Source organism: Delphinus delphis, chromosome 8 (genome assembly GCF_949987515.2).
Source record: "Delphinus delphis chromosome 8, mDelDel1.2, whole genome shotgun sequence".
NCBI classification, from domain to species: domain Eukaryota; kingdom Metazoa; phylum Chordata; class Mammalia; order Artiodactyla; family Delphinidae; genus Delphinus; species Delphinus delphis.
In genome coordinates, this window is record NC_082690.1 from 100,362,684 (window position 1) to 100,376,199 (window position 13,516).

Sequence of the window (13,516 nt, forward strand, 5' to 3'; positions counted from 1 at the left end):
ACTCCCTTCCCCTGCATCCAGAGGGAGCCTCCTTCTGCTTTCCTCCCCAAGAGACTGCGATGAGCAGGGTTCTCTGCCCACCCACCCGAGATGTGAGTGAGAAACAAACCTTAGTTATGTTGAGCCATTGAGATTTGGGGGTTTTATGTCTTCATAGTGTAACTCAGCTTATCTTCACTGAAACGGGAGGGTATAACAGGCACTCCTAATTGTCTCCTTCTTCATTTGGTAATTAAACCTCTAGTCTAGGGCCACCCAGCTAAAAAGTCCATTTACTAGCCTCTCTTTCACCTAAAAGTGCCACTGTGACTTCATTGTAGCCAATGACAAATGAGTGGAAGTAATTTTATAACCTCTGGTTATGCCGTTTAAGGAAAGGGGCACATCCTGCTTCCCCTTCTCTGTCCTGCTAGCTGGAATGCAGATGTAATGACAGGAGTCGGAGCAGCCATATTAGACCAGAGGTGAACATCACATGTTGAAGATGGCAAAGCAACAGGAAAGAACCGGGTCCCCATCACTGTGGAGCTACCTGTACTATTATTACGTGAAGGAGAAATGAAATTATATTTAAGACAGTGTTATTTAGACTTTGATTACAGCAGTTGAACCTGTAACCTAACACCCATAACCTAATAACTAACCTGTGTGTTAGCCTTGTTTTGACAATTGGAGTCTGGTGGATAGAGACAAGATCTACTTACATGGACTTACAAGTGAGTCAAGTGAGATTCCTGCCCTCTGAAACACGTGGTCCAGTGTGGGTTTCAGAAAATCAAGCAAGGGCAAAGCCACATGGTAGGGACAGCTTCAAGATGCTCTAGGAACAGTTGGGCGGGGAACCTATATCAGTCAGGGTCTCAGTGGGTTGCCTGAAGAAGGGACCATCTTAGGTCAGCCTCCCCAGGAGTAGCACATGATGCGAGGTTTCACGTACAAGTGATTTATTTCAAAGTTGCTCCCAGAGAAACCAGTGAGGGCGCAGAGGAGGCAAGAATAGGAAAAGGGATGAAACCAAGCCTGGCTATGATTTCATGCAAGTCTTGGAGAGGGAAGCTCCAGCCTGCTCCCCCAGCAAACTCTAGAACGTAAGTTGTGCCTTCAAAATGCCCTAACCCAAGGCTCTCCCACTCCCACAGGCCCCTACCTCTCAGCCTTCAACTAATGGCCACGCAGTGTCTAGCGGCCCTTGTATTAGATCCTCCAAAGACAAGTCAAAGGGGCCACTAGAAGCAAAAGCACACCAAAGCTGGGGAAAACGCAATCTCAGATAACGTCAAGGTGTTCTGCACCCGCTCTGCCCTCTCCAGCATCACATCAGGAATCCCTCGAGGGGAAAGAGCCCCTTCTGGTCTCTAGAGGAAATCTTTACTTTTTTATTTCTTTAATTAATTAATTAATTTTATTTATTTTTGGCTGCGTTGGGTCTTCGTTGCTGTGCGCAGGCTTTCTCTAGTTGCAGTGAGTGGGGGCTACTCTTCATTGCAATGCGTGGGCTTCTCATTGCGGTGGCTTCTCTTGTTGTAGAGCACGGGCTCTAGGGCGCGCGGGCTTCAGTAGTTGTGGCACGTGGGCTCAGTAGTTGTGGCTCGTGGGCTCCAGAGCGCAGGCTCAGTAGTTGTGGCACACGGGGTTAGTTGCTCCGCGGCATGTGGGATCTTCCCAGACCAGGGCTTGAACCCGTGTCCCCTGCATTGGCAGGCGGATTCTTTTTTTTGTTTGGTTTTTTTTTTTTGGCAGGCGGATTCTTAACCACTGCGCCACCAGGGAAGCCTTTTCTTTTTCTTAAATTGAATTTTTATTTTATATTGGAGTATAGTTGAGTTACAATATTGTGTTAGTTTCAGATGTACAGCAAAGTGATTCAGTTATACATATACATGTACCCATTCTTTTTTAGATTCTTTTCCTGTATAGGTTATTACAGAATATTGAGTAGAGTACTCTGTGCTATACAGTAGGTCATTGTTGATTATCTATTTTATATATAGTAGTGTGTATATGTTAATCCCAAACTCTCAATTTATCCCCCCACCCCCCCGCCACCACCTTTCCTCTTTGGTAACCATAAATTTGTTTTCGAAGACTGTGAATCTGTTTCTGTTTCGAGGAAACCATTTCTGATGAACCAGGGTGAGCCACCAGCTGGAGCAGTGGTGCATTTCACCCCAGTGGAGAGCATCTCACCGTGGCATTTAAATCCCTGCCCACCCCATCCCATCCCAACACACACACACGCGCACAAGGTTTTTAAGAGCGAGATGCAGGAACTGGTGTGATCGTTGATAAAGCGCTGAGTCGAGACAGGCCAGGCTCCATCTCTAGTTTGGGTCCCCTTTCGTGCCACACCACAGCTGCCCCCCACTTTCATCCCCACTGACCTTGGCATCAGCTGTGATAAGCCTCCAGGAGGACAGACAAAGCTCCCCAACCCCTCAGGCCAGCTAGACGTCAGAAGGAAAAAACGGCCTTTCCTCCAAGCAGCCTCCAGACCAGATGGAGGTCAGACAGCCTCCGCCAGCTCCCACTCAGGCCTGGAGGCCCACAGAGCAGCCCATTCATCCCATAGCTGGACCGCCCCGCACAGCGATCCCACAGCCGGCAAGAGGCTGACTCACGACTCCAACTTGCCTGAGTTCCAGTCCCCGTTTTGTCACTACATTCCTTGGCCTAGAGTGACTTTGGCCAAGTTCCTTCTGCTCTCTAGGCCTTGATTCCTCATCTGCAAAGCCAGAGATGGAACCAGATGTTCCAAATCATTACATGAAATCATTACATGACACTGAGGCAGCTGCTAACTCCCGGACAAGCTCCCCACATAAAGCAGGTGTAACAGGTACGAATTTGAGTCCAAAATACATGCTTACCTTTGCCAACTAAAGACTGTCACTCGCCATCTGGCACTACAAGGATGGCGTCACTAGCCACTGAAGTCGCTGACCTTCAACACACCCTGAAAGGAGTTCAGGGTGGAGCTCAGGAATGAGGCACTCTGTGCTCTGGGAAAATTGACAGAACAAGCCTTCAGATAAATATTTTTCGGGAAAGATTTTATGAGCCCTATTTCTTGCATCTTCTCATGTCTAGAAAAGCACTAAAATCATTCACGGAGACACCTGCTCCTCGTGACAAGCAGCAAGTCTCTGCCAAAATGTGTGCTTGACTGCACGTCCCCCCTTCACCAAAATCACGTATATGCTGACCTCCTCCCCCCACACGCCTCTTCGGCAAAATTCCTCAGAGCTCTCTGAGAGGCTGTCTCCCAGGCTGTAGCCCTCACTTCGCCCCCAATAAAACTTAACTCACAGCTCTCACATCGTGCTTTTTTTCTTCAGTCGACAACTTTATATAAAACTCATATAGCACTTACCATGAACCGAAGCACCCTACACATATTAACTCATTTGGTTCTGTTATTATCCCCTATTTAAATATGGGGAAAGTAAGGCACAGACAGAGTAAGTAACTTGTCAAGATCACACAGCTAGTAGATGGCCAAGCTGGGGCTTAAACCCAGGCCATCGGGCTCCAGCACTGCGTTCTTAAGTGCTGTGTTCTGCTCATTTTCATTCTGTAAGCCATGTCATATACCTTTATCTTTAACTCAAGTTCAATTTTCTCTCCCCTCCAGGCCAGAGAGAACTTATATCCCACTCTTTTCACTCCTCCATAGAATCCTTTGAGATTTCCAGACTATTGTGGTGTCAGAAGAAAAAATGAAGGGTGTGTGTGTTTGTGCGGGCACTGTGGTGTCACCATCAGATCCCCCAGCCGCAAGATGACACACCAGTGCCCTCTGTCTCTGGGCAGGCCACAGAGGTGCCCCTCCCAAGGCCTGGGCCGGAGCAAGGACCAGTCCTAGGGGATCACACCAGCTCCTCTGAAGGCCACATGTTCAGTGATCAGACTACAGTACCCACCGACCTCTGGTCAGAAGTTCTGCCCCATCCTGCAGACGTGACAGGAGGAGAACGAGCCTCAGGGTGGACCACCCCTCTTTCCCCAGAGAGAGCTTCCTCCTCCCTTCCATCCTGCTACTTACTCTTTCTGCCTATCTCCCCTTTTAACTTCATTTAACTTCGCCTTCCAAACACCAGCAGGGGTGGGAGCTTCCTTCAGTGTAGTTCTAGAACACCACAAAGCTTTTAACCAGCACCCTCCTCCTGGCCTAGAGTATTACCTTTCCATTCCTTCTTTCCTGCCCTGTGAGAACAGGAAGGAAATTAACATTTCCAAACATCACACACACACACACACACACACACACACACACACACACACACACACACACACACACACGCCTATCTCTGCAAGGTGCTTGGCAAACCGTTGGAATAACAATGGTAACTTAAAGACAGAAGTTGTTATCAAATTAAAGTTAAATCTGCCTTCTTCCCATTTAACCTTTGTCCTTGTTCTTTTCTGAAAGTTCACCATAGAGTGAGTCTAGTCCTTTGTTTTCATGAAAAACTAAAGAGTCTTGAGGTGGTTCCTTATGCCCCCGCCAAAGTCTTGACTCTCCAGCACAAACAACCCTCCGAAGTATCTGTCTACACCCCTTCTTCCCACCAAAATGGAGGGTTGGAAGCCAGCAGCCGTGACCTTCACTCAGTGTCCAAATGCTCCCCCTACCCCATTTCTACAGCTTCTGGGGTTTTTTTTTTAATGTACTTCCTTTCTCTTAACGTCTTTCATCTCTTGTATCCTTCTGATGTTTTAGCCTCTCTTTCCTTTTTTCTCCTCCATTCTCCGCAGTCTAACATTTCACCCACCTACTCAAAGATCCCCGTCCTCCACAGGATAAATCCCATGCCCTCGCCAATGGTATCCAAGCCCCCACCCGACCCTGGGACCTGCTCTTTGTTCTCCTTTTCTGGGCATTATTAGTGCATTATTAGTGCCGGTGTCCAGATTTCCAAGTCTTTGTCCTAAACTCATGCTGGATTACACTTCCATACTCCCTCAAAATTCAGTGTGGCCATGTGGCTTGTTCACACCGGTGAAATGTAGGTAGCAGTGACACAGGTCACTCCTGGCAAATGCTTTGCTTATGTCAACTGAAAAAAAAAAAAAGCACAGCCTAAAAGTTGAGAATTCTGTTTTATTTGGCAGACTTTCTGAGGACTTCACACCCAGGAGGCAGCCTCTCAGATGGCTCAGGGGGACCACTCTGGAGAGGTACAGGAGGAGCCAGGACATACAGGACTTTTTGCAACAAAAGCCAGGTAGTTGGAACATCAAAGGATTACTGTTAATGAAAGGAAGCCAAACATCTCAAGTTAAGGAATTTTGTGCTTTTTGATGTCCGGGAAGATGCAAGAGTCTGGACTCATTGAATTCATTCCTTTGATCTGCGTCTTAGCTATCTAGGGCAAGTATGCTGTTTTTTCACCTCCTGAGTCCCCTCTAGGTGCACCACTGGGGGCTGGCTGCAGTAGCTGAGGGCTCTATGGTGGCAACCTATTTCCATCCAGAGTTCCCTCAAGACTCACCACTGGGGGCAGCTGGAATGTGATGGCTGGATGGCTGCAGCATCCTTTGTTTACTGATACGGCAGGCAACACTTTTCATTCGTGATAGTCAGCACATGAATTGGCACACGCCCTTCCTCCTGCCACAGCAAACAGTGACCTGGCAGACGGTGACGTCTCCATCGGTCTGCATCCCCGAGAGAAGATGTCTCCAATCAGAGCCCCAGACAACTTATGATGGACAGACAGAGAGAGTAAGAGAAAAAAAGTTATTATTTTTAAATTGGGCATTGCTTGTTACTGCCCATATTGCCCAGACTAATATAATGTATCCCATAGGGCTAAGCTTGCCAGGTGACTGACAATCCCTGGAGTCCAGTACAATGCAAGTGCCGCCCTCTTTGATGGGCATTCCCTCCTCCCCACACCCACTCAGCAAAGTCCTTTTATCCATCGAGACACAGCTCAGTTGCCACCTCCACCAGGAAGCCTTCCTAACTTTCCACCCAAGGCAACATTAGGCATCCGCTTCCCAGGACGCCAGGAGCATGTCTCCGTTACAGCCTGGTCACATTTCTTTTCTGAAGTTTTGTTTCCTAAACCACAAGGCCCCTGCGAGCCCATTCAGAAAAAGCTGGCCCTCCAGATGGACAAGCTCCCAAGGGGACTGGCTCGTGGCAAAAGATCACGAACTAGGCTTCAGGCTACCTTCCCCCTGGGCCCAGCATCTGTGTTCTCGGCACAGTCCACACGCTGTCCCTGCCCTCCAGGCTGCACCTACACAGCGAGGATTTTCTGGATTTGGCTCAGAGCACTGTGAAGAAGGGTTCACTGAAAGAATGAATATTTCCCAATAGATGAGATCCTTTCCCAGTTACCCCCTCCATCCCCAACACTCTCATCTCCTCTGCATCGCTTCCTGGTCCCCCAAGCCCAGGACTAAAGAGCGGCTGGAATTTGCAGTCAGACAGACCTGGATTCAAATCTTGGCTCTACCCCTCACAGGCCCTGTGTGCCCCAGGGAGATGCTTAACCGCTCTCAACCTCAGTTTCCTCATCTGTAAATTGGGGACACTATCAAGCTCTCAGGTGCCCACGTAAAGCACACGGGAAATGCAGTCAGTGTCTATGGGCTCCTCGAACGGATCAGGCTCTGTGCCTGGGAGAATGGAGTGGCCAGGGAAGGCCTCTCTGCGGGAGGGGGTGGTGGGGGGACATATGAAATGACACTAGATGTTGAGAAGGAGCCAGCCATGAAAAGAGCTGGGAGAAGAACATTCCAGATGGGGGAAATAGTCACTGCAAAGGCCCAAGGTAACCAAGCTCAATTAATGGTTACTTTTCCACCTTCAATCTTCCTTCACGGTTGGACCTAGGCCACAGGTCACCTAACATGACCTCATCACACACTTCACTTGTGAGTTACCAGCAGCAAGCCTTCTCCCTCCTCTCCAGAAGGGAAACCCCAGAGCTGTCGTGGGGCTGAGTCAGCTCTGGGGCTGGGGGCTGTGTAGACGAGATGGTTATCACCAGGGGCATCAGATGCCAGGGGTACCAGCAGTGACTCTGACCCCCTCCGTTTGCTCGTCCTCCTTGGTGGAATCCCCAGGGCACTGAGAGAGCCAAGAGGCAAGTAAACGCTCTTGTCTAACCTTCCCCTGTGTGATCACGGTGTCCCCAGACCACACTGCTCTCTGGGCAAAATCTGTTTCCTCCATTCCTTCTCGAGAGGTGGCCACAGGGACCAGAATCAGCACCTGACCCTGAAGCCTGGTGGCTGGAACTCAACTCACAGTCAGTTGGTACCCAGGGATGCCTAGCCTTGCCCCGTGCATCTGTCCTTTTTCTCCAACCAGATCCATATAGCAAAGTCCGCATAGAACAGGAGTGGTTTCATCCCCTGTCAAGGCCTTCGAAGCTCCAAGGTCTTTCTGAGCAGCAAAGAGGGAACAAATCCCTTGAATCCGAGCTTGCCTGAGCACGCCCAGCCTCGCTCAGCCAGGTGTTCCCTGAAGAAAGAGTAAGACATTGCATCTAAGTTGCCAAAGGGCTGAGCAGAAAATGCTCCTCGCTGTGAACGCAGTTCAATGTTATCCAATCTCACGAGGGTCTGTGTTGTGTGAACGAGAAGCGGGAGCCCGAGGGCCGCTGAGCGGGGCGTGAGTTGGGCGTTATTTGTACGACTGCCTGCCGGTGCCACTCCAGCTGGGAGCGCCCCCACTCTGCCTGGCACCCAGCAGAGCCAGCTCCCAGCATTGCTGTCCTCCTGCTACAATGGCAGGTCTGGTGATAGAAGCGGAGCCAGACTTGAGGAAGCAGGGGAAAGGGCTTCCTCTCTGGCACCTGCAGACTTCTGAGAGCTTCCCAGCAGTGGGTTGCAGCTGAGCTGTCTCTGATCTTTCCCTGCTCGGAGCTCTCCCAGCCTGAGAACCAGAGGCCCTGGGTCCCAGCGATTCACTAACTTGCCTGCAGCCTTTGGGTAAGTCATACACCCCTGGCTTCAGTTTCCTCCTCTCTGGGATTGGGGAGACTGGACTTGCTCTAGAGCAGCTGTCCCAGACTGAAGGTCAATGCCAAGTAGTGGACGAGTGACTGAGAGGTGCCCATTGCCGAGGATGCTGAGGCCACAGCTGGTAGTCAGGGTTCCGTGATTGCCTGACGATGTCCGGCAATGCTGGACTCAGAACGGGGAGTGGCAGACCAGTTGGCACACAGCTGCTGTGAGCTGGAGGACCTTAGGGGCCAGGCCCACTGGAACATTCTGCCACTCAGGTTCTGTGGGATGAGAAGGTTGTAGACTTCAGTAGAAACCCAAGTTAGGCTGGTGAATCACCTCTCCTAAAGGAACTCTGGGTACAAGACATGCCAGGAAGGTTAGATAAATTAGACATCATTTTAAACGCTTTGCATGAGCTTCCGTTTTGCTGTCCAGCCAACAGCTAGAGTGTAATCAAAGGGCCCCTGGGTGTGGCTGTCCCTCTTCCCGGGGCTCACCAGCAGGGAGTACGGCTCTATCATCTCCATGTCCACAGCAGGAATTCCAGCAGGAAGATCGTGACCTCCAACAAGTTTTACCGGAAGACCCAGGTGGATCTGGACCTCTGCTAGGTACCATTCTTTTCTCAGTGCTTCTTCCTTCCTGGGTCCTAAGCAAGCTGTCTTCCTCTTGGTTACTTGGTTGTGAATCCCTCCTTCCTTCCCTTCCAAATAACCCCACAGCCTCGCTCCTTGCCTCCCTCCTTACCTAAGCCCTATCCTTCACCTGCAGATGGCAGCCCCCGCCCCGGGGAGGGAGATGACTAGTCCATTTTTTCTAAAAATGTCTTCATTCCTTCTACCTCCAGGTCCTGACCTGGCTCATCAAAGTGTCCAGCTGGATGACCAAGCAGCCCAGAGCGTGGGGCAGGGGGCTGGCGATGGTCAGATCACAGGAGAAGAGCTGGAGTAATGAGCAGGTGGGACTTCCACCGCTCAGCCACTGGGGGCCTGTCCAAGTCTGTTTTTCTTGGGCCCCTCAGGGTATCACTAAAGACAGAAACTTCCAAATGGAAGTTTTTTAAACTTATTACAAAAAGATTTCAAACATAAAAATAAAAAAGAATAGCATCATGAACCCTGTGTTTCATCCCTCGATATCAAGAATTACATTACTGTCTTAGTTGGCCCAGGCTGTCATGGACTGGAGGCTAGAAGTCCAGATCAAGGTGCCAGCCAGTTGGGTTCCTGGTGAGGACCCTCTTCTTGGCTAGCAGACAGCTCTCTTCTTGCTGTGTCCTCACATGTGGTAGGGGAGGGGGAGGAAGAATGAGAGAGAGAAAGAGAGAGAGGAAGCTTTTTTTTTTTTTTTTTACATCTTTATTGGAGTATAATTGCTTTACAACGGTGTGTTAGTTTCTGCTTTATAACAAAGTGAATCAGTTATACATATACATATGTTCCCATATCTCTTCCCTCTTGCGTCTCCCCCCCTCCCACCCTCCCTATCCCACCCCTCCAGGCGGTCACAAAGCACCCAGCTGATCTCCCTGTGCTATGCGGCTGCTTCCCACTAGCTATCTACCTAATGTTCTTCTTATAAAGGCGCTAATCCCATCATGAGGGCTGAACTCTCAAGACCCCATCTCAACCTAAGTACCTCCCAAAGGCCCTACCTTCTAATTCCATCACATTGGGAGTTAGGGATTCAACTTATGAATTTGGGGGTGGACACAATTCAATCAACTACACAAATCTTTTTTTTTTTATCTAAACCTTCACTTTAAGTTTTTTTTTTTACTATTTATTCATTTTTGCTGAAGTATTTTAAGGAAGAGATTACCGTGTCACAAAATATATATAACCACAATGCTATTTTCTTCCAAACAAAAGTAACGTCTAATAATTAGTCCATATTAAAATTTCCCCGATCCTCTCAAAAAAATGCCTTTTAACAGTTTATTTATCAAATCAGGATCTAGAGAATGTACACACATGTTGCATTTGGTTGTTGTCTTTTAAGTCTTTTAATAAATAACAGTCTCTCCCCCCCATTTTTATGCCATTTATTTGTTTAAAAAGCAGGAGGAAGTGGGGTTGTTTGTCCTATAGAATTCCCAAGTATTGGGTTTAGAGCATTGCTTCTCTGTTCCTTTATCTATGTATTTCCCTGAAAACTGGTAGTTAAATCTAGACTTGAGTTCAAAACTTTTTAGTCGAATATTTCATATGTAATTCCATATATTTCTTATGGCATCACATCAAGAGGCTCATAATTTCTAGTTGCCCCACTTTGATAGACGTTGAGATTGATCAGTGGGTCCTGATGTTGCCAAACTCATCCATCCGTTATAAACTTCCCCTTCGACCTTTCACCTTATGGTTTTAGCATCCATTGATGATCTTTGCCCAGATCCATGTTTTCATTAGGATGTTGCAAAACAGTGGTTTCCCGGTTCTACCATTTCTTCTGAATTTAATTACTGGAATTCTTCGATTAAAACGAATAGTCCTTCATCGACTATTTGTAGTTACATACAAAAATAGCATACATATTGATGATTATTTCCCCCTTGCAGTGTTCAGAATAGTGAGTTGGTGCATTGGCAATCTGTCACAGTGACAAATTAGGTGTTGTATATTACCGCTTGGAACTCATGGCTATTTTTTTTTTAATCTTTATTATTTATTTATTTGGTGGCACAGGGTCTTAGTTGTGCGAGGCAGGTTCCTCAGTTGTGGCATGTGGGCTCCTTAGTTGTGACATGCATGTGGGTTCCAGTTCCCTGACCAGGAATCGAACCCAGGCCCCCTGCATTGGGAGCACGGAGTCTTATCCACTGCGCCACTAGTCATGGCTTTTTATATATTTAATTTGTTTCAATCAATTTGATGTGATGTTAAAATTATCCCACTTTTGGCCTCTTCATATGGATTCCTAAACTTTTGCGCGGCCCCTGGTGGTCTTTGAAGGCCCTCAACTTTCTGGTCCTTCAAGATTCCGAGGCGTACCTTGTGCATTTCTTGGCCCAGCCCTGAAATCAACCAAGAATCTCTGTATCTTCTGGTGGGAAATGGTGTTCAGAGGCCACAGGCTAGGCCTCAGGATAGTCACTAAGTCCCTGTTATCAAGTTGCCATTGCTTCTAGGCTTTTCAGTGGTCAGACCCAGAAAGTAGAGATTTTCTTTAAAAAAAGAAAGGAAAATAATTAATTGGTACAAACTTATACTTCCAATTCAAGTTTTCAGACCGCAGGGTTTTACTGAAGCTTTTTGTTTCATATGTAAACATCTTTTCTCTCTTCCACTGGAAGTCGTGCTTCATGACAACATTAGCATTAATTACTTACTTGCTTTAACCTGTAACATACATAAGATACTCTCAAAATAGCAGTAGCAACATCACCAACAATAAGGTGCTGGATATAGTTTCAGATTTCTTTGGTTTTTTGTTTTGGGTTTGGTTTTGGAGGGAGGATGTGTTTGTGTGTTTGTCTTTGTTCTTAGAAGATATCCCACTCTGAATGTAGGTCAAAATTCTGCATTTTAAAGCCACTTAAGTAATGTTTTGTTGTGTGCGGCTGGGTCACCAACTTGGTAGAATTAGGCTCATTTGTCTTAGTTCTCAATTTCGACAGATGTGTTTATTTATGTATTTTTAAATTCTGGAACACATTTACATGGTTGCAAAGTCAAATTATAAAACAAGAAAAATCTCACTTCCGTCCCTGCCCCTCCCCCATAAATTACAGGTTTTTTTAGTTTTATTGAAAACAGACATATATGTGTAAAAGTAACAAACTATAAGCACTTTTTTGGTCCCTCTTTTTTAAAAACTAAACAGTACACCCTGAAGACCTCACCCATTTCACGTCTCTCTCTAGTTGTTCGGATGCCCTGTGCCTTACTGAACACTCCCTCGTGGGTGGCCACTACAGGTAAGTTTCTAATCTTTTCATTTTACAAACAGTGTTGCAGTGAATGGCTTGTACATATGTCTTTTTGTATTTTTCCCAGTGTATCTTTTTTTTTTTTTTTTTTTGCCGTTCGCGGGCCTCTCACTGCTGTGGCCTCTCCCATTGCGGAGCACAGGCTCCGGACTCGCAGGCTCAGCGGCCATGGCTCACGGGCCCAGCCGCTCCGTGGCATGTAGGATCTTCCTGGACCGGGGCACAACCCGTGTCCCCTGCATCGGCAGGTGGACTCTCAACCGCTGCGCCACCAGGGAAGCCCACCAGTGTATCTCTGGGATAGTTCCCTAGAAGTAGAATTGCTGAGCTAAATGGTATAGTGTGTGTCACTTGCTAGTTGCCGTCAGATACACTGCGTAGGGACTGAAACACCAAAACTGAATTTTAACAACATTCAAAAATGAGTAGGAAGACGCAGCACCCAATCTATCACCCACCTGGTGACCAGGCCAGCCTCCCGTTGTTCTACCCAAGGGACAGGCCTGGATAGATCTCACGCAGGAACATCCACGTCCTGGGAAGCCTGGAAGGAACCATAAAACTCCATCATCTTCACTTTGGCTGGAATAACAGTTTAACAGGTAGCCCTGTTCACCTCAGGCTGAGCAGGAGCTCTGAGTGGTCTCTTTTGTCTTCTTTGACTGATAAGACACTTAGAAGTTATTTCTTTGCATGCTTGGTTTGGTAGAGAAAATGTTTCAAGGCATGGACCCTAGTGGGGAATTATACCAGATGCTCAGCAAGTGGACATTATTCAATTCATTGGTTTATATGACCCTGGTAATCTTTCTTTACATAAGGAAGGAAAATTAACATGGTTCAGATGCATTCGGTCTCTTACTCATTCGACCAACATGAATTGAACCCCCTCTCTGTCCCCTCTCTACTCCCACCTCTAGGCCAGAAATAAAAACCTGCACAGCCTGCAGGCTGAATCCAGCACACAGTTAGTTGTTTGAGGTTTGGCTCACACTATGTTTTTTGAAAAAAACAAACAAAATTGGTCGCTAACATTTAAAATCAGGGGATTTTACATAAATATCCAGACTTCTAACTTCTCTTGAAAACTTGCCAACCAGCCGCTGGTGGGAGCTGAGGAGCGACTGCCCCCAGTGGTAGGGCATGTGCTGCCCTGTGTCCCTGGTGCTCGCCCAGCCCTTCCATTCATTTCTCTTGCCTCCTGGGTCATGCGTTTGTGAGAGCTTCCCTAGACTGCTAGCTCCCTGAAGATAAGGACCTTGTCTTACTTGACTTTGACTTTCCAGCATCTGACCTAGATCCCAGCACACAGGGTCCTCTGTGTATGTTTGTTGGACGATATAAAGTATCTTGTGGATGCATGCATCACATTTCTCTCAATAGTGAAGCTGTGCAATTGTAATACTACTCTAGCCCAGACCTTTGATGCATATTGGCATCACAGGTGCCCCTGAACTGTGCCATCGGTCCCACTACGTAAAGCCACTCGCATGTCACTGGGCTGCCCCTAAAGTCTTCACTTTGCCATTTGAACTCTTTTCCTCCTAGCAATCTCTTCTCCAGCTGAGGACAACAACGCACGCTTCGTGACCACACGAGATCACGAATGTCAAGCATTCC

At 47.5% G+C, this 13,516-nt stretch overlaps 1 protein-coding gene across 1 annotated transcript in view; it reads left to right on the top strand.

Moving 5' to 3' along the window:
* The first annotated feature begins 8,891 nt into the window (after positions 1–8,891).
* Positions 8,892–13,516, top strand: part of LOC132429229 (pregnancy-associated glycoprotein 2-like) — a 12,885-nt gene continuing 8,260 nt past the window's right edge. Inside the window, exons 1-2 of the mRNA XM_060017448.1 lie at positions 8,892–8,926; positions 11,831–11,884. Of these exons, the coding sequence (XP_059873431.1) occupies positions 8,919–8,926; positions 11,831–11,884 (62 nt within the window). The 5' untranslated portion in view covers positions 8,892–8,918. The remainder of the gene's footprint in view (positions 8,927–11,830; positions 11,885–13,516) is intronic.